The sequence below is a fragment of the Rutidosis leptorrhynchoides genome, chromosome 3 (genome assembly GCF_046630445.1).
Source record: "Rutidosis leptorrhynchoides isolate AG116_Rl617_1_P2 chromosome 3, CSIRO_AGI_Rlap_v1, whole genome shotgun sequence".
NCBI lineage: Eukaryota > Viridiplantae > Streptophyta > Magnoliopsida > Asterales > Asteraceae > Rutidosis > Rutidosis leptorrhynchoides.
The window spans coordinates 388,305,232-388,326,869 of NC_092335.1; the positions used below are offsets into that span (position 1 = coordinate 388,305,232).

Genomic DNA, 21,638 nt, shown 5'->3' on the forward strand with positions numbered 1-21,638 from the left:
TTGCTGAATTGAATGGAGGTTTGAGAGAGTGTTTGAGTATGTGTTTAGAGAGTAAAATGATGTAGTTAATTGGAATGAAATGGATGGTTATTTATCCTACATGTTGGCATCAAAATGGGGGCAACAAAATGGCTCCATGGTTTGTAATTTTATGCATTTAGTCATACTAGTTTCCAAGCCATGGTTCCCACAAGTCTACATCATGTTTATACATGTCTCATAACTGATTGAGGGCTGCTAAGATCAATGATTTGGTATGTATATACCCATAGTAAATACATATAGAAGCTGGGTATGATACGGGTATAAATACCGTATGAATACGAATAGGATTCTTGATAAAATTGAATGAGAAAATGAGTATAGCTATCTTTATTGAGTATAAATATATTGATATATATTATTAAGTCTTTTAAAAGTGTATTAATACATATTAATACAATACATATACATACATTTTAATTTAGAAGTTATTACAACGTTAATCGTTATATATATGTATATAGTCTTGAAGTCTTTAAGTTAGTAATCTCATTTTATGTATATAACCAATTGTTATTATATATAATGAGATACTTAAATATCATTTTAACAAATCATAAGTATATATATATCCATATATACATCATTATATAATTATTTCAATTTATGACGTTCATGAATCGTCAGACAAATTGGGTGGCCAAACGTTTGTATAAAATTCATTGCAAATAACCAATTCTTAATGAGTTTGATTACTTAACATGTTGGAAACATTAATTATGTAAATATTAATCTTCAATATATTAGCGAAAAATCCGGGTCGTTACAATATGCGGTTGAGATAAGGTATAAGATATGCATGTCGTTGGAAAGCTAGCAAAAAATTAAGAACTTTTCATTTAGATATCGAATGATTTCGATGAACGGATTAGAAGTTATAGTCAATTGAATTTTTATATTATTATTAAAAATGATTATTATTATCGTCGTTATAGTTTTTATCTAATTATTATTATTATTAGTATTATTATTATTATTATTATTATTATTATTATTATTATTATTATTATTATTATTATTATTATTATTATTATTACTAATATCATTATTATTATGATCATTATTATTATCATTATCTATAGAAAGTATTATCATTAAAAATTATTATTTTATTACCGTTAAAGTTATAATTAATATTATTATTATTATCATTAAAATAGTTATTAGTATTAATATTATCATTATTAGTATTATTATAATTAAAACTAATATTAGTAACACTTAATTATTATGATTACTATTATTATTATTAAAATGAACGCGATATAAAATACAATTAAAAGCTATCAAATGAATCAATTAGAAAATAATGAGTATGAGTATCATGATAAAATTAAAATATTGTAAGATATGAATTTAGATAAAATTATTGTACTTATTATTTTATCATTACTATTATTATTAAAAGTATTGATAATATTAAAACTATCATTTTAACAAAAATTATTATTTTAATAAAAATGTCATTGTTATTATAAAAGATCATTATTATTATCATTTTAAATAAAATTATTGTTTTAAAGTATATTAAAAAGTATCGTAAATATTAATGTTATCATAATTAGAATTATCATTTTATCATAATATCATTTTTAGTAAATATAAATATTGATATTTTTATTAATAGAATAATAATTATTATTATTACAATATAATACAACTTTTACTTATTATTATTATTATCAATGTTATTTTATCAAATAAATATGTAATACAAATAATATATGATGATGTAGCGTGAGGGTACGAAATAGTATTAATTTTACTACGAAATACTACAAAATATTACACAAGTTTTAATTATTTTACGGATGGATATACCTAAACCTTGCTACAACACTTATAGGCAGTGTACCTAATCGTAGAGTAGTGTAGTTTTTAGTAAGTCCGGTTCGTTCCACAGGGAGCTGGTGATACTTACTATATTTTTAACTATATTTATACAAAATATATATAATTATATAAGTAGTAATATTATTATAAAAGGGGGGTTTTACCGTTTAATGACCGGTTTGTCGATTCTATATTTTAAGCGTAAAGATAAATGACGATAATTAAAGTGCGTAAAATAATGACAATAAATAAAATGACAGTAAATAAAATTGCGAGTAATAAAATGACAGTAAATAAAGATACGATGAGAAATATAATAAAAGAATTATGCTTATTTAAACTTCCGTAATCATGATGTTTGACGTGTTGATTTTAATTTATTACCATGGGTTAATTGTCCTTTGTCCTGGTTTATTTGATACGTCTATCTGATTTTTGTCCATAATAGTCCATCGGTCATAAATATAAAGTGCGAGTATCCTCGTCAAATTACCCTTATACCCGAAGTTAAATATTCCAACTGATTAAGGATTTAAACTGTGACGCAGTTATCACTTCTGTCAACAATTACACCAGTTATCACTATATGTAATCCACCCCTGTTTTAATTAGTTTATTAATTCATCCACTTGATCAGAATGAATAATCAATTACCCAACCCAATTGATTAATTAAATGATTATAACAGATTCCATATGAACATCACTAAATAGGACAACCATAATCATTATTAATTATTAGGTTAATTAATTTGAAGATAGGTTCGACAGACTCCAATGAGTTGTCACTCAATTAGACAATACCCCCCATCTATTAATAGTCAATAGTTCAATTTCCACAAGTGTCGGTCTTTTGCCCAAACCTTAATTATGGTACAAAGCCCAATTACTCAATTTTAGTAATTAGCCCAACATCATGATTACTTCGGATCAAATAAGCATAATAACAACTTAGCTACGAGACATTAATGTAAAAAGGTTGAACATAACTTACAATGATTAAAAATAGCGTAGCGTTACACGGACAGAATTTCGACTTACACACTCAAACGATCTCTATCATAAATCTTATTATTATCATAATTTAAAATTAAAATTAAGATTATTGTTATATCTGATTACATTAACATTATGATAGAGAATTATAAATATAGATATTGATATTTGATATAGAAAAATAAGAAAAAGATAGAAAGAAAAAAAAGATCGAAACAAATCTCTCCCCCTAATTCATCGAACATAGATCGTTCTTTTATAGGCCAAATTATAAATTGAATTTTCATTTACGACCCCTGAACTATGCTCAATTAACAACTTTTTATTATTTAATATTATTCTTATTATGATTTATTTAAATATTATATTTTATTCTTGTGCATAGTTGACTCGTAATTTTTACACCGTTGCGTCGAGCGCTGAAAGTTGGTTCATGCCCCGGTTCCGGATTTTCGAACGTCCTTTCGTATAATTTAATATCTTGTACTTTGCGTTTTGTAACTTGTACTCTTGTCATTTTTAGACGTTCTTCATCAATAATTTGAACCTTTTTGATTGTATCTTGTACTTTTGAGCTTTTTGGACCTTTGCGTCTTCAAATCTTCGTTTTCGCCTTTTGTCTTCGCACTTATTTAAAATAAACGAATATTACTCGAAAATGGAACAATTGCAACTAAAATCTTGTCTTTCTTGGGGGATTTTGCTATGAAATATATGTTCCTTTTTAGCCTTATCAATATATTTACCTTAATAAAACCTATCATAATATTTTATGATATTAAATGAACTTTATAAATTTTATTACTTAAGATATATAAAAGTATATTTTTTTATAAAATTTTATTTATTAATAAATGAAGTATATTATTTACTCTAATAAATCTTTTAAAAATATTTAAAAATATAAAACGACGATATTTAAACTATATAATAATAATGTATAAATTTTGGAAATCATTTTGAGTCAAATTGACTTTTGTTGACTTTTGCATATTAGTCTCGAGCATTAGGATTGTGGTACACTATGACTTGACCTAATTTGTTAAGACAAATATTGACCAACATATATATATATATATATATATATATATATATATATATATATATATATATATATATATATATATATATATATATATATATATATATATATATATATATATATATATAATTAATTTAGGTTTGTGAATCCGAGGCCAACCTTGCGCTTGTTCAATGATGTTATATGTATTTTTTCTACGAAATACAGTATGGTGAGTTTCATTTGCCTTTTTACCCTTTATATTTTTGGGCTGAGAATACATGCGCAATTTTTATAAATGTTTTACGAAATAGACACAAGTAATTGAAACTACATTATATGGGTGAATGATCGAAACCGAATATGCCCCTTTTGCTTGGTAACCTCAGAATTAGTAAACAGATCTACTAATTGACGCGAATCCTAAAGATAGATCTATTGGGCCTAACGAACCCCATCCAAAGTACCGGATGCTTTAGTACTTCAAATTCGTTTTTATCATGTCCGAAGGATTTCCCGGAATGATAGGGGATATTCTTATATGCATCTTGTTAATGTCGGTTACCAGGTGTTCTGTAAGACCCAAATATTTATTGTACATAATGTATTTATGGTGTACGATGCGTGTATGAAGTTTACGTGTTGCTTGCTCGGACGCCGAAGGAAACTGGACGTTGTCTGAAGTGACAAGGTGTGTACGTATCCTTTCAACCCCAAATAAAGTTTGTGTTGATGTTCCAAAGCCTTACCATTGGAAAGGAAATCATATCACGTTTCCAACGATATTTGATTCATCGAAAACGGAGCTACGGTCAAAAAGTTATGGCCAAAACAAGAAACTGAAAACTGACCTGAAGGTTGGAGCGGCGCTCCACCTTTCGGCGCGGTGCGCCGAACCCGTCTGATGCAATTTTCAGCCTTTTTAAAAGGTCTAAATGAAGGGTACTTTGGTCTTTTCACTTGGGGTCGGTTTGGGGTCATCAAAACTGATCCTTTGATCAGTTTGGATCACATTTTCACTCATCAAACACTCCCAACCTTATCTAGTGAGAGAGTAAGAGTTCTAGAGAGAGATTTAGGGTTTTGGTGAAGAAGGAGGCCGAATTGATCAAAAGCTCGAGTTCTAAAGTTGTTCCTTTCGTTCCTAGCTACGTTGTGGTGGTATTGGTAAGCTCAAACTCCGAATTTCATCTATTTGATTTGATATTCAAGTTAGGGTTTGAGTTAGTTTGATGAAAAACCCTTTTAGATGATGAAATGGGTTTAGTGATGCTAGTAATTGGGTTTGTTGTTAATTGTTGGTGAATTTTGGGTTGGTGAACTAATTGGCCATGTTTAGGACTTGAAATTGAGTTTAATCACTTAAGTTAGTGATTATGGAAGTATTGAAACCCATTTAAGGTTATTTGGTTGACTAATTGTGACTTTGGGTCAAATTAGGGTTTGGTGGTGATTATGACCCATTTGGCGATTTAATGAGGTTTATAAACTTGAAATGGATTAAGTTGAAGTATAAAACCAAGTTAAATGTGTTTTGGTGTCAAAACTTGTAAATGGTGAGATTTTGACCTTATGGGTCAAAATTAGGGTTTAAGTGTCAAAATGGGTATGACACGTGTTTAACACTTGAGTTCGGGTTTAATTGGCGTACTAGGACCATTCTCACTTGTGTTAGTGATTATTGGTTAGTTTTGGGCACGGTTTATGCTTGGAAGTGCATTTGGGTCGAAATTGCACTAAGTGACGAATTGGGTTGATTTGTAAATCCACTCTAAGTGTATTGTTGTAATTGTGATAATGGAATAGGTACTTTCCATTGGCGAGTTGCGGATTACTTGGAAGCATTCTTCAAGACTTCAAGGTGAGTGATAATATCCTATGTGCATATGTATGTGTAGGATGGGTGCGGGTCGGGTGAAGTGATTCTCGGCTATAGAGCTCACTTCACATATAGATGGATTTGATGGACTTTTGTATGAGTCCAATTGGCACGGTTGTGCGTTTTGGTTGACCATCTTTGGCGAAGTACGCGTTCGCGTGTACATTATCACACGTGGTTGTGATGGGGTTGATATAACCCCAATGGCGAAGGGTATAATATTGAGAAGTGAATCGCGTGTGTATTCGGATTCACGATGATGCGTGTGGTTTCGGTCATCTTATTGTATTGTGGAAATGAATCTCGTGTAGTTCGGATTCATGGTGACTCGTGTAGTTCGGTCATCTTATTGAGGTAGTAATCTCGTGTGGTTTCGGATTACTAAGGCTCGTGTAGTTCGGCCAACCTCGATGTTGTGAAGATAGTAATCTCGTGTGGTTTCGGATTACTAAGGCTCGTGTAGTTCGGCCAATCTTCATTGTGGTATTTGGTTCTCGGTATTGGGTTAAGGTGTTAACCTTGTTCGTTTATATTGTTATATATTAATGTATTGTTGTGTTGTAGCTAACCCTCCGGGTGTAGCTATTTGGCGTTGTTCACATCGTCGTTGGTGAACTTATATTGTTGTTGTATCCTTAGCTCGTTGCTTAGAGATCGTACGGTATGCTTAGTGTAGTGCCTTATATGGATGCCTCGGTATGCGGTATTTGTTATTTTGTGGCGTGTCCATTTTATACATATATATGTATGTAGTATATTATCATTCACTAAGCGTTAGCTTACCCTCTCGTTGTTGACTCTTTTTATAGATTGCATGCGGATGGTGGCTCGGGTAAGCGCGAGGATTAGAGGACTTGCATAGTTTGCGTAGAAGGCTTGCTTTTGGATTTATTAGGATTGGGTAGCGTATCCCCAATCGCCATGCTCGGCTTTGTTTTGTATTAAAAGTCTTATGGTCGAAAATTGTATTTTGATACTTAAAGGGTAATTTGGGTCGATGTGGGCCCGGCTTCGTAAACATAATTTTATTAATAGAACGTGCTAGTTTTTATATATGGAACATGGGGTTAAAAGCGTTACGCCTAAATATGTCGGGAACTAGTCAAACATTTTCGCGTTTAAAGACTTTCCGGACAGACAGGTTTGGCGCGCCGCGCACCCCTGGTGGCGCGCCGCGCCAGGTGGCAGTTCAGCAATTTTTTTTTGTAATTTTACACGGTTTAATCGCGGGTTGGTTTGGGTTGTTACAAGTGGTATCAGAGCATGGTCTAAGGGATTTAGGTGACTTGAGATAGGTGCCTAGACTTAGACTTGTGTGTGCTTAAATTGTTGCGGGACTTGTAGGATTACGGGTCGGAATGGGTTTGGTTAGTGCCTTGGCTATAGGTTGACTAACGTTTATATTAGTAATGCGGATATTATTAATATGTTGTCGTGTTGTGATAATAATTCTCGCGTGTGTTTGTACCGCGTGGAATTTTGGTTGTGTTTGTGTATATCATCGAGCGAGACGGTCGTTGTACTAACGAGTCGATGCGGCATGTGTGCGTAATAAGAACTTGCAAACCTTATTACGGGTGCAAATCGTGTCTAACAAGTGATGTACGATGAGTGTTTAGCAAGATGGGGCTGTGTCGTGCGTACGGTTTTACACGTTCGTGGACTAATCGTTTTGCATTCTTTAGAATGACGACGCGAAACGAGACCAAGGCGAACGACGTGGAGTTTAACGCTAGGGTTGCGGCCACCGTTGCGGAGCAAATGGGTGCGTTAGAAGAAAGAATGGAAAGGAGGTATTCCGAACTTCAAAGTAGTGGTGAAATGGAGCGTTATCTTAAGAGCTTCATGAGGACTAAACCCCCGATGTATGACGGAAAGCCGGATCCTTTGGTAAGCACAACTTGGATTTTGGACGTCGAAGGGTGTTTCCGTACTACTGATTGCCCTCCCGAGAGAAAGACGAGACTCGCTACGAGTTTTTTGCGGGGTAGGGCAAGGGATTGGTTGGATGGTAAGATTGATCTTGTCGGTGGCGAGACGTTTATGGCTTTATTGTGGGACGACTTTAAGGAGGAATTCTTCGAGGAGTTCCGGACTTCGGCCGATTTGTGGGAATTGCGTAATGAGTTGCGAAATTTGCGACAAGGATCTATGGATTTGAGTACTCTCAAGACGACCTTTATGGCGAAGGCTCGTTTTTGTCCGGAGTATTTGGGGAATGATCGTTTGTTGATGGGAGATTTCTATCGGACCTTGAATGATGACTTGAAAAGTAAAATTAGCCGGGGTCAAGCGAAATCGTTTTCGGAATTATTCGACTTGGCTAGAGGTTTCGAGTCGTATTCACGATCGAAAAAGGGTGAACCTTCAAGTGAGCGAAGGGTCGTTTCTTATGGTGCTCCGAGTAAGAGGGCTAAGGGTCCGAGTGTGAGCACGGGTGGTACGCGAACGGGTATGTCGGATTCTAGTGCGGCCAGATGTTACAATTGTGGCGTGAGGGGTCACAAGTCTTGGGAATGTTCGGTACCAAAGGGTGATGGTATGGTGTGCTTCAATTGCCAAAAAGAAGGACATCGTAAGTCGGAATGTCCCAAGTTAGCGGGGACGGGTGCGGCCAGGAGATGTTAAGGTACGTTTAATTTTGATAAATATGTCTTTTGATTATTTATTAAATGCCGTTGGAGTTTGAGTTGTATGCCTTTGTTGTGCATGTTATGCTATGGGTGACGTTCCTAATGGAAGTACCCTATATTGATGTTTGATTGACGGGCGAAGGGCGTAAGACTTGGTGCAACCAAGCATTCCTTAGTATTTGGGAAACGTTTCTACCAAGCCACGGAAATGGTTTTGGTGTTTGGTTGTTAAGCGCGTGTTCGCTTTGATGTTGAAGTGACGAATCATGAGGTTCGTCGATTGGTTGGAACCCTTGAGATAGAGTGTTTTAAATCTCGATGTGTGTTGGTAATGGAGTCTTTATGACGCGACATTAGGTGCCTCTTTTATACCTACTAGCGTGGTGTTCGACTCTGATTGTGTTGCGGTACACTTTTTGTACAAAGTGTTTAAGGGTTGGTTAAAATCCTTCGTGTGCTCAAGGTTGGAGCAAGATGTGGTAATGGGTCGTGTGAGCCCAATTGTTGGTAAAGTCTACCTGTGGTAGCATTGTGCGGTTGTACAAGTTGTGGATATGGAACGTGGTTCTAAGTGGGGGAGTTACACTCCCGCACGAGGAGGTTTTAGTGTGAGATTTCGGACAATGTTTTAGTAAACCGAAACTTGTGTCGGGACCTAGATTTGGTCGATTTGTGGTAGAGTACAATTTCGGATAAATTGTACTTATGTTTTGGATTTGAATCATCACCGAGGTGGTAACGTGGTAAATCTCGTTGAGAGATAATGGACGTGTTTGGCGAGCAAGGTGAAATCCTCCGGTTAAGGGAGGTGTGTGTCGGGTTCTCTTGTGGAGAATTATTGTTTGGTACCTATGTTTGGTATAGGTGGTTCTTGCTCGATTATGGTATGGTTGTTTGATGAAGCATGATCTTTAGGGTCCGCTGACTTCATCATGGGAATACGTGATTGGTGGAGCATGACTTTCGGGGTCCGCTGACTTCATCATGAGCGTGGTGTTATATCGGTGAAGCATGATCTTCGGGTCCGCTGACTTCATCCGGTGTTGTGATTGGTGGAGCATGACCTTCGGGGTCCGCTGACTTCATCAAGGGAGTAGTGTTATGTCGGTATGGTGTAACACTATCGGGAAATGCGAGTACCGGTGGGAAATGCGAGTACCATTCCTGTGTTGAGATTGTGGATCGCGTGTGTTTTCGGATTCACGATGACGCGTGTAGTTCGGTCATCTTATTTGAAATGAATCTCGTGTAGTTCGGATTCATGGTGACTCGTGTAGTTCGGTCATCTTATTGAGGTAGTAATCTCGTGTGGTTTCGGATTACTAAGGCTCGTGTAGTTCGGCCAACCTCGATGTTGTGGAAGTGAATCTCGTGTAGTTCGGATTCACAAATGACTCGTGTGGTTTCGGTCATTGTATTGAGGAGTGAGTCTCGTGTAGTTCGGATTCACAAATGACTCGTGTAGTTCGGTCATTCCTCCGGGATAGTGACTCTCGTGTAGTTCGGATTCACTATGGCGCGTGTAGTTCGGCCATTCCCGATTGTTGTTGTGGTGAAGGTAGTGAGTCGCGTGTAGTTCGGATTCACTAGGGCGCGTGTGTTTTCGGCCAGCCTTCGTGTGTTGTGTGATTAGTGATGCGATAGCCGTGTTTCGTTCACGTGTTGTTACGGGTGTGACTATCGTCGATTTTGTACACCTTAGGATTAGCGTTGCCATAGTCGTTTTGGGCGCTTTTGGTTTTAGTCGTTGCTTATGATGTTAGGATAGTGGCGTATTGGTTGTATTGCGCACTACAAAGGATGTTTAGGGGTAAGAGTAATCCGTGAGGATTCATGTGGTTCGATCTTCAACGTTCGGATTGTTGACTTTAGGTTGAGACTTGGTCACTTTTAGCGTTGTCCGTGGTAAAGGTACGCTAAGGAATTTATATCTCGGTGCGAGGTTGGTTGAGTTTTTCCCGATATGGGAAATTGAACAGGTTTTAGTGCTCGGATTGTGGTTTTGATAAATCACGGTTGACGATTTTAGTTGTTAAAAGTGATCCATTGGGAAGAATTGTCTAGGAAAGTTCGTATTGGGACTTGAGTGAGGATCGTTGAGTAGGTCCGGATTGGTTAAGTGGAGAAGATCACGAGGACGTGATCGAGTTTAAGTGGGGAAGAGTTGTAAGACCCAAATATTTATTGTACATAATGTATTTATGGTGTACGATGCGTGTATGAAGTTTACGTGTTACTTGCTCGGACGCCGAAGGAAACTGGACGTTGTCTGAAGTGACAAGGTGTGTACGTATCCTTTCAACCCCAAATAAAGTTTGTGTTGATGTTCCAAAGCCTTACCATTGGAAAGGAAATCTTATCACGTTTCCAACGATATTTGATTCATCGAAAACGGAGCTACGGTCAAAAAGTTATGACCAAAACAAGAAACTGAAAACTGACCTGAAGGTTGGAGCGGCGCTCCACCTTTCGGCGCGGCGCGCCGAACCCGTCTGATGCAATTTTCAGCCTTTTTAAAAGGTCTAAATGAAGGGTACTTTGGTCTTTTCACTTGGGGTCGGTTTGGGGTCATCAAAACTGATCCTTTGATCAGTTTGGATCACATTTTCACTCATCAAACACTCCCAACCTTATCTAGTGAGAGAGTAAGAGTTCTAGAGAGAGATTTAGGGTTTTGGTGAAGAAGGAGGCCGAATTGATCAAAAGCTCGAGTTCTAAAGTTGTTCCTTTCGTTCCTAGCTACATTGTGGTGGTATTGGTAAGCTCAAACTCCGAATTTCATCTATTTGATTTGATATTCAAGTTAGGGTTTGAGTTAGTTTGATGAAAAACCCTTTTAAATGATGAAATGGGTTTAGTGATGCTAGTAATTGGGTTTATTGTTAATTGTTGGTGGATTTTGGGTTGGTGAACTAATTGGCCATGTTTAGGACTTGAAATTGAGTTTAATCACTTAAGTTAGTGATTATGGAAGTATTGAAACCCATTTAAGGTTATTTGGTTGACTAATTGTGACTTTGGGTCAAATTAGGGTTTGGTGGTGATTATGACCCATTTGGCGATGTAATGAGGTTTATAAACTTGAAATGGATTAAGTTGAAGTATAAAACCAAGTTAAATGTGTTTTGGTGTCAAAACTTGTAAATGGTGAGATTTTGACCTTATGGGTCAAAATTAGGGTTTAAGTGTCAAAATGGGTATGACACGTGTTTAACACTTGAGTTCGGGTTTAATTGGCGTACTAGGACCATTCTCACTTGTGTTAGTGATTATTGGTTAGTTTTGGGCACGGTTTATGCTTGGAAGTGCATTTGGGTCGAAATTGCACTAAGTGACGAATTGGGTTGATTTGTAAATCCACTCTAAGTGTATTGTTGTAATTGTGATAATGGAATAGGTACTTTCCATTGGCGAGTTGCGGATTACTTGGAAGCATTCTTCAAGACTTCAAGGTGAGTGATAATATCCTATGTGCATATGTATGTGTAGGATGGGTGCGGGTCGGGTGAAGTGATTCTCGGCTATAGAGCTCACTTCACATATAGATGGATTTGATGGACTTTTGTATGAGTCCAATTGGCACGGTTGTGCGTTTTGGTTGACCATCTTTGGCGAAGTACGCGTTCGCGTGTACATTATCACACGTGGTTGTGATGGGGTTGATATAACCCCAATGGCGAAGGGTATAATATTGAGAAGTGAATCGCGTGTGTATTCGGATTCACGATGACGCGTGTGGTTTCGGTCATCTTATTGTATTGTGGAAATGAATCTCGTGTAGTTCGGATTCATGGTGACTCGTGTAGTTCGGTCATCTTATTGAGGTAGTAATCTCGTGTGGTTTCGGATTACTAAGGCTCGTGTAGTTCGGCCAACCTCGATGTTGTGAAGATAGTAATCTCGTGTGGTTTCGGATTACTAAGGCTCGTGTAGTTCGGCCAATCTTCATTGTGGTATTTGGTTCTCGGTATTGGGTTAAGGTGTTAACCTTGTTCGTTTATATTGTTATATATTAATGTATTGTTGTGTTATAGCTAACCCTCCGGGTGTAGCTATTTGGCGTTGTTCACATCGTCGTTGGTGAACTTATATTGTTGTTGTATCCTTAGCTCGTTGCTTAGAGATCGTACGGTATGCTTAGTGTAGTGCCTTATATGGATGCCTCGGTATGCGGTATTTGTTATTTTGTGGCGTGTCCATTTTATACATATATATGTATGTAGTATATTATCATTCACTAAGCGTTAGCTTACCCTCTCGTTGTTGACTCTTTTTATAGATTGCATGCGGATGGTGGCTCGGGTAAGCGCGAGGATTAGAGAACTTGCATAGTTTGCGTAGAAGGCTTGCTTTTGGATTTATTAGGATTGGGTAGCGTATCCCCAATCGCCATGCTCGGCTTTGTTTTGTATTAAAAGTCTTAAGGTCGAAAATTGTATTTTGATACTTAAAGGGTAATTTGGGTCGATGTGGGCCCCGCTTCGTAAACATAATTTTATTAATAGAACGTGCTAGTTTTTATATATGGAACATGGGGTTAAAAGCGTTACGCCTAAATATGTCGGGAACTAGTCAAACATTTTCGCGTTTAAAGACTTTCCGGACAGACAGGTTTGGCGCGCCGCGCACTCCTGGTGGCGCGCCGCGCCAGGTGGCAGTTCAGCAATTTTTTTTTGTAATTTTACACGGTTTAATCGCGGGTTGGTTTGGGTTGTTACATGTTCACCAAATGAATGATTTTTTGTCTCTATGCATGAGACGTATATTTATGAGAACTGGAAATGAAATTCTTGTGGTCTATTAAAATGATGAAAATGAACGATTATGATAAACTAATGAACTCACCAACCTTTTGGTTGACACTTTAAAGCATGTTTATTCTCAGGATTGAAAGAAATCTTCCGCTGTGCGTTTGCTTATTTTCAAGATATTACTTGGAGTCTTTCATAGCATATTTCGAGAACGTTGCATTCGAGTCATTGAGTTCATCAAAAATTATTATTAAGTCAATTTATAGTTGGACAGTGGATACTATGAAATGGTATGCATGACTGTCAATTTTCGATGTAAAGAAAGTTTGTCTTTTAAAAACAAATGCAATGTTTGTAAAATGTATCATATAGAGGTCAAATACCTCGTGATGTAATCAACTATTGTGAATCGTTTATAATGTATATGAACGGGTCCTTTCATCCGAGGTATTTAGCGTTTTTTTAGAAGTGTCCGTTTCGCGTATAGTTAATCCCGTTGTGTTCGTTAGATTTTTTTGAGTTGAACGGTGGGTTCGAAAAAATTTAACGCTAGTCGAGCGGAAAGGTATGTCCCGTTGAAAATATGGGTGAAGTTTAATTAAGATTTTTTTATCAAAATATTGATTTTACACTTGATACCCCTGGTTTGAGGGTTGGGGTGTAATTTGTCACATTTTTTAGGGGATGATTTGTATTTTTTCCCCTTTGTTTTTTGGGGCAAATTGGGTGGGGGTTGGATAAAACGACCAATGTTGTGTTGTTTAGTATATGTGGACAATTTATTTTGGGAAGAAAATATCTTACTCTTAATAAAACAATTCTATTTTTACTTTAAAAGTTTTTTTCATCAACTTTGACTTTAATATAATTTTATTCGTATTATACATTATTCTATGACAATTTATATCAATGGATTATTCTTTTAAATATATTTAACGGGATAATATTTATCAAGTATTATGTAACACATAACAAATAATTTAAAGTTAAATGTGAAAAAAAAGATATTTAATCAAAAAAAAATAATAGATTTGAGACAGAAAAGTATATATGAAAATTTGATTAGAAAGAATTGTCTTCTTGATTATGCTGACTTTCTTAATTGTGATGAACTCTATTTTCTTGTGATTGTTCTCTATAAACTTATTTTGTGATAATATTCTTCAGTTATAAAGTATTTGTTTCCTAGTTAAATTTGATTTAGAAATTAATAAGACGTTTAACTTCATTTGCAAGAAACCAACCTTATAAAGATGATATTTTTAACGATAATCTTTAAAACTATCATTCATTGATATGTAAATAAAATGCTAAATCTATTTGAACCAATATGTTTCAAGCAAAGTAAAGCAATTAAGCAAATTGTATGTTCAAGCAAACATAGAAACATAGAACTGATCATTGATGATTATTCAATCACAAAAACATAGAGACACTTGATTACTCGTCTATGTTTAGATGGTTTAATCATGATTACCAGTTTCAAAAGAGCCCAAAGACAATTAAAAGTTAAAACTCCGTAAACAAACAAACATAGAATTGATTGTTTGTAAATGATAATTATTTAATCACAAAAACATAATAGAGACACTTGATTACCAACCATGCTAAATTGAGTGTAGATCACAAAATGTGTACGGAGTACTATTTATCCGAAATCGAACGAAAAACACACATTATTCAGTCTCCCCATGCATCGTCTTTCAGATTTCGTCTAGAAGTTATTCGTTGCCTTCGGGCTTCTTCTTGTTCTTTAAGTTCTTTTTGACTAAAACTAGATGTAGGCAACTTCATTCCCATTCCATGAGCAATCAACCTTTGTGCAGTTCTTGCTGATGTTTTCGGCCTTTGTCTAGGTGGCTCTAAATCTGCCAACAAACAACTATCTTATAACTTACAAGTATGCATGGCAATATAGACCCATACTCTCAATTTTGGGTCAATTGCGTCAAGCTTTCGGGTCAAATGGGTCTAATGGATTTCCCTTCAACCTATTGGGTCCTATACAAAATATAAAGGAACAGGTCAAGTGGGTATCAATTCCTAAAGCTCAAGAAATATGGATAGGTCTAATGGGTTTTGTGAATGGGTCAAATTGGTCAAGCATAAAGATCATAACAAGTTTCATCCGTCAAACGTAATCATAAATGTAAAAATCAAATGTAAACATATAAACGTAAAATATAAATATAAACGTAAAACGCAATCTTAAATGTAAAAATCGAATCTGAAAGTATATAACCCGTTTGGACCCATTTGACCTATGACCAGTTTCGACCCATTACCCAACCCGACCCATTTGGACCCGTTTAAATATCTGACCCGTTTGACCCATGACCCATTTCAACCCAAAACCATTTTGACCCGTTACCAACCGAACCAAGCTGACCTGTTTGCCAGGTATACTTGCAAGTCATTAAGTAATTTTTAACATTTGTACAACGAGCTAGCTTTAGGGTACTTTTTTCTGTTGGGTGACAGAAATCAAGAAACCGGAAATGAACAAACCAAGTATAAGTGCATAATGGCCACAACACATGATGTGACTTGACCATGAAACTAACTAAAACAGTTAAACGGAAAAGAAACCGGGTTAACCATGACCATTTCCGACTCTTTCCATGGCCACCAAGATATTATGCTGCTAGTGAGATTTGAACATGAGGGTGCTAACTGAAATTGCTAATATAGACACTTTTAGACTTAATTGTGCAATTCGGCACTTTAAACTATTTAACACTCTAAGGTTCGAATTAGATCCATTATTTACAAATAGTGAAGTAGTAGGAGCCGTCTATGTGAGGGCTTATTACAACCGGATGGCATTTTAAGTTACACTCACCGTAACATATAGTCAAATGTTTGACTCCATACATAGTTTAAAAGGGATTGATTAACAATTAAATACCTAAAATAAACCCCTTAAGACATATTTGGGAAGAACAGGTATATATTGTAATAACAGAACATATTAAAACTAAGACTATGTATTCATTAGACACCCAGCAAAAATTAGAGATGAAAAATTTCAACCCGATTACTAGCATATGGATATATTTGAGTTACGTTTTTTTATTCTCCAACCGAGTCAAATTGAAAAAGCAAAATTGTAATAGAAAAGGGAGAAATCGGTTGAAAGGTTGAAAATCTGCCCAAGGGGTATGATGAATACATAAAACTTCCTGAATTACTTATTCAAAAACATTTTTTATACAGTAATTAAATTACTTCTTCAACCTATCCATGTTGCACCATTAATGAAGCATGTGTTGATGTAGGTTTTTTTATTTTTTTATTTTTTGACGTAAAAACGTATTAACAAGTAATGGACTCGAAGATCAACAAGTACAACTATTACATGTGCTGATGTAGATAGGGCATTTCTATTCCAAACACTTAATGTCATAATGAAAATTGAATTTTTCCAATTTTGTTAGAAAAATCATATTACTTGATGGCTTGATGCACATTCTATATCTTCTCAATTACACTCATTAGTTATCAAAAAGGGGAAAAAAGCAAGTTCTTAGGTAAATTCGGCGATTGCCATAGAATTGCTCCATACAAAAACTGGTATATATAGAGGCTGCTGAAATGGACCAAGTGGCATGGCTAAGAATTCATAATTAGTTCAGTCATTTATTAATGATTAAAATTTAATTATTATTTATTATTTTCCAACAGAAGAAATTTAACGAATGAGAGATGTAATTACCTTTTTCAGGAATGGAGCTTAGGAGTGCATCATTCTCACCAAGTACACGAACCGTAAAGGGACACTTAATCGAGTTACATGCCTCGAGAGCTGCAGAATATGAATTGAATTATATTATTATTAATATAAACAAGAAACTAACAAGCATAACAATGACTTATAAAACAAAATAAATGATCAATCAAACATTCTATTTTAACATACAGAAATCTGGTATTCTCTATGACCATTAATCAAATATATTACGTAAATAACGTGTCGAACATGAATTTACCAATTGCTAGTGTTCTAAAAACGGCAAGTGCAGTGGTATCATTGACCCAACGTATCACAACGTCATGATAGTTAAACTTGTCCAACATGGTCTCGAGCCCATTTGTAGTCATACTTGGTTGAAAATCTTCCATAACAAGAACATGGCGTGTGCCATATTTCACTGAAATAACAAACACGCAAAGGACAAATAAAGAAAAAGACAGTTTCAGATTCTTCTTGTTATGCATTACAAAAGTAAGTAACTGATATACAACCAAGGTTGCAAACGGCGATTGCGGCGGCCAATGCGACGGCCGTTGCAACGGTTTGGTGACTAGCCCGTCCCGTTACGTCCAAAAATGTCTATTTGGTAGGTTAACGCTAAAGTCAGGTCAAATTCTGAAAAAGTCGGTCAACGTTGGTCAAAAGTTGACTTTTTGTTTGCCCTTGTTCTAGTATAAATGAAAATCCCAATTCTTAACCCTTAAAGATAAATTAATAGATAAATATACTATAATTATAGAAAAGCATTATAAAAAGCCTATATACTATTTAAACTAACATCACGTCATCTTATTTGTGAATCATATATGATCAAAATATTTATGTTCTGAATTTTTGTGTTTAAAATATTTATATTTAAAAGTCAATGTTGGTCAACGTCCTCTCGACCGACTCGACCTCTTTCCATAATCAATTTTGGAATTTTATCCCGCAACTAAAGTGGACCCGTGATGTAACATAATGGAAGCATCGAGTATTTATCAATTTAAAGCAAAAACAACAAGGAACTCACATTCTCTTGTTTGTTCATGTCCTTCAGAACTAGAAGACACTTCTTGATTTACTGAACTTTCGTCTATGGGCCCACCGGACGAATATTGATCACTATACAAAACATGTTTTTGGTACGAAAAAGTACCCCTGCCACGCCTAACAGGAGTTTCGACTTTTTTATCTTCAAGCGTAAGTTTAGAAACGTCAGGTACGCACTGTGTAGGCAGCAAATCATCTGGATCACGATCTGCAACAGCTTCCCAATCTGTTAAATTAATTCTCACAGCATCAGTCAAGTTATATAAAAATAATAAACATGTGATAAGATTTTGTTAGACAAAACTGTAATATCATACCGTCTTCTAAATTGTCATTACACGAAAAAGCTTCATTCTTTGAATGGGAGTCTTCCTTTGCCTCGTCCATATTCATCGATTTCTAAAATTAATGTCGGAATCAGTAACCAACGAAGGGTTTTAATCGTCAATAGGGTCATAGAACAATATGTACATATAAGAAACGTCACAAATATATACTACTATGTGTTTTATTAAAGGGAAGTGGACATCAAAGCCTCATAGAACACTACTAATGTTTGACAACTAGGGGTCAACAGCAGGTCATTTGATCAAGCACCGGGCCTTCTAATCTTGGTTAGTCCCAAGTATCAGGCACTAAACTACGGTTTGACTTATCATCTTGTCAAGCACTTGATGTGAGTCATAGCTTTTGCCCAATTTGAGAAAAATTTTAAATGTGATTATCCATTTCAATTATCTGTTAACTTAAGTTGACTAAACGAACAACAAATGTTGTAAATTCTGATGTACACGTTCTACTATTGGGTGAGGCATTTAGTCGAACAGTTGGTGTGCATACATGGCCTTCATAAATTTCTACAGCCGTTATATATTTATTACCACCCTTGATGATAGTATACATCATAAATTGTACATCATAAATTGATTACCCAAATGAAAATTAAACCTACTCGATATATGGATGCACTTGTACTATGTGTATTATGTATATTGATTGATATCTGGATATTTCACATAGATAAATGAAAGAAACAGCTAAAAAGTAATAACCTTAAAAGTAGCAGAAGTGAGCTCGATGGTAGCTTTCAATGTAATCCTCTTCCTTAGTTTTGATTGATGATAAGAATATTATTTTATCATCGAAAGTGTTAATGATCTGTGTATTAATTTTGTTAAGAATATTATTTTTCTTTAATGTATTCATATGATATGAAATTTTTTGTTTGTTTAGGGTATTTTAAATATCGACACGTTAAACTGTTAAAAGGAATTAAAACTTATTTTTTTTGGCTGCAGTATTTAAAAATTCACTCATACTTTTGTTTTTATTCTCTCAATTGAAATTCAACTGAAATAATTCTTAACCAATAATTAAATTAAAATTATCATTAACAAATGTAAAAAAAAAACCGCAAGCTTCGTAAATCTTAAACTTTTTTTTTTTTGAAAGGCAATAATTATATTAATCGACACTAGGTAGCGCCAAACTTGCAAACTACCAACAATCCCAATAAGGAACTAGACTCACAAGGTGACGAGTCTAGAAACCTACTTAACATACAATTACATAAATAACTCGAATTAACACACATGACTAACTGAATGAAAAATACGGATTATGTAACCATCCATGCCGGTTGATAGTTTTTTCCTTGCATCTTTTGTGGAAACCCACTCGAAGCTTTTAACTTGTATCTCACCTAAGGCAACCGGTACCGTCCAACTTTTGCCCTTAAACACCTTCTCATTTCGGTTTTCCAAATATGATATATACACGACCAAAGAGTTGATTGCCATAATCTTTTCCCCAAGTCCGAACCAAATTGACCCACGTTTCCTTTTAGAATGTCGCTGATGTTTAACGTCGATGGTTGACTGATGTTCCACCATTCGAAGATCTTCAACCATAGCTCCCGAACTTTTTCGCACTTTATGAGGGCGTGGTTCAAACATTCAATATCGTTATCACATAACGGACAACGGACCGAGTTTAGATCTATTCCTCTTTTGTCAAGCTCTACCAAGACCGGGATTCGACCTTTGTTGACTCTCCAAACAAACACCTCAACTTTTTTGGGAACAAAACTATTACGTAGTGTGCCCGAAGCCGAGGATGAAGTATTTAGAAGTTTCGAATCGATCAAACCCGATAGCACTTTGCATTTGAAAATCCCGTTACCACTTAGATCCCAACGCCAAGTGTCCTTTTGCTGCATGTTTATGGACACCTATTTGAGCATATCATTAAGCTCCTCGAGCTCCCCCGACACCCTACCCGTTGGTTCTCGCACCCAACACCAGTTAACAACACAACTAGAACCATTTTGAATGATCATCGACCCTACCGTGGCGTTCAAGTCAGAATCCAGGTAAGCAAGGCGTCTGAATTTTGATTTTAATGCCATATTTCCAAGCCAAATATCATTCCAAAACGAAGTCGACGAACCGTCTCCAATGTTCCTGACAAAAGAACTCGAGAAAGCAATACCAAGTGTATCAATGAAATTCCCAGCTTTTACAATGTTAGCCCAAACCGAATTATAAGGAAAAACGTTATGATTATCCCGGTAATTAGTGAACCCCCCCCCCCCCCCCCCCCCCCTCTCCCCCTATAACAACCCTCATATTTCCATACCTGAATTGACTAATTTGACTATAGGGTTGTTATCCATACGTAATATATAATTAAATTTGACATTGATCAAATATTTATTTTTAGTCGACACTTTTTGTTAACTAAAGTTTACACTAATTATATAAAATAACTTTAGTTAATATTAATATTAATGCGTATTATATTTAAAACTATATGAAACATAATTATTAATTAAATGATAAGTTATTTTAATCATTATATATATATTTTTAGCTTATAAAAAATAAAAATAAAAAGAAATAAGATTTTTTTTTATAAATTAAATAATGAGCCCATGAATTTTGACTAAATATTTTAAAAAACAAAAACTTATTAAAAATATTTTTAACATGTTTTTATTATTTTGTCAAAATTGGCACCTTTATTTTATTATTTTTTTTTCTTTTCACCAACCATTTTTTACCTATAAATACATGGCTCCTCATTCATTTTTTCTTGCCAAACACAAAAACTTAAGTTATTCTCTCAAAACCTTGAAGAAAATTTGAGGTACTTTCTATTTTTATTATTTTTTTTTCAATATTGTCATTTATATTTATATTTATTGTATATTCTTTGTAAAATTCGAAATGAATTATGTTTATATGTTATAATTAGTATTATAAGTGTTATGATGCATAAAAATAATTTTGATAATTTATGGAATATTATTTATAATTAAATACGAATTATGTAGTGTTTAAACGTAAAAACAATGTAAAATTCGTAATAAATACTTTTAACCAAAAATAAAATATATATAATTTTTTTCTGAGTTTTTAAAACTTATATAGATCTTAAAAAATTATAAAAATAATTACTTGGGTCGAATTGGTATTTATTATATAATTAAACTCTATTATTATGTAATTCGAAGGTAAATTAAGAATAAATATAAAATAATAAAAAAAAATTTAAATATTTTTCTACAGGTTATTAGAGTGATAGAAACTTATAAAAATTATAAAAATAATTATTTGGGTTTATTTAGTAATTATGTAGAATTAAAATTATTTTGTGAATACATTAAGGGTAAAAACAAAAATAAATACAAAAATATA

General features: G+C 34.7%; 2 protein-coding genes across 2 annotated transcripts; both read right to left on the reverse strand.

Annotated features, from left to right (window-relative positions):
- Positions 1-14,834: 14,834 nt before the first annotated feature.
- On the reverse strand, positions 14,835-19,126 carry LOC139901328 (uncharacterized). Its single transcript, XM_071884056.1, has 6 exons — positions 18,993-19,126; positions 18,258-18,339; positions 17,921-18,166; positions 17,144-17,305; positions 16,870-16,959; positions 14,835-15,022 (listed from the first exon to the last, which is right to left on the reverse strand). The coding sequence occupies exons 2-6, from the start codon at positions 18,331-18,333 to the stop codon at positions 14,835-14,837; spliced, it is 762 nt and encodes a 253-aa protein (XP_071740157.1). The 5' UTR covers positions 18,334-18,339; positions 18,993-19,126.
- A 516-nt stretch (positions 19,127-19,642) lies between these two features.
- Positions 19,643-20,158, reverse strand: LOC139901329 (uncharacterized). The gene has a single exon (XM_071884057.1). It carries the CDS (start codon positions 20,156-20,158, stop codon positions 19,643-19,645), a length of 516 nt encoding a protein of 171 aa, XP_071740158.1.
- Between the last annotated feature and the right edge of the window lie 1,480 nt (positions 20,159-21,638).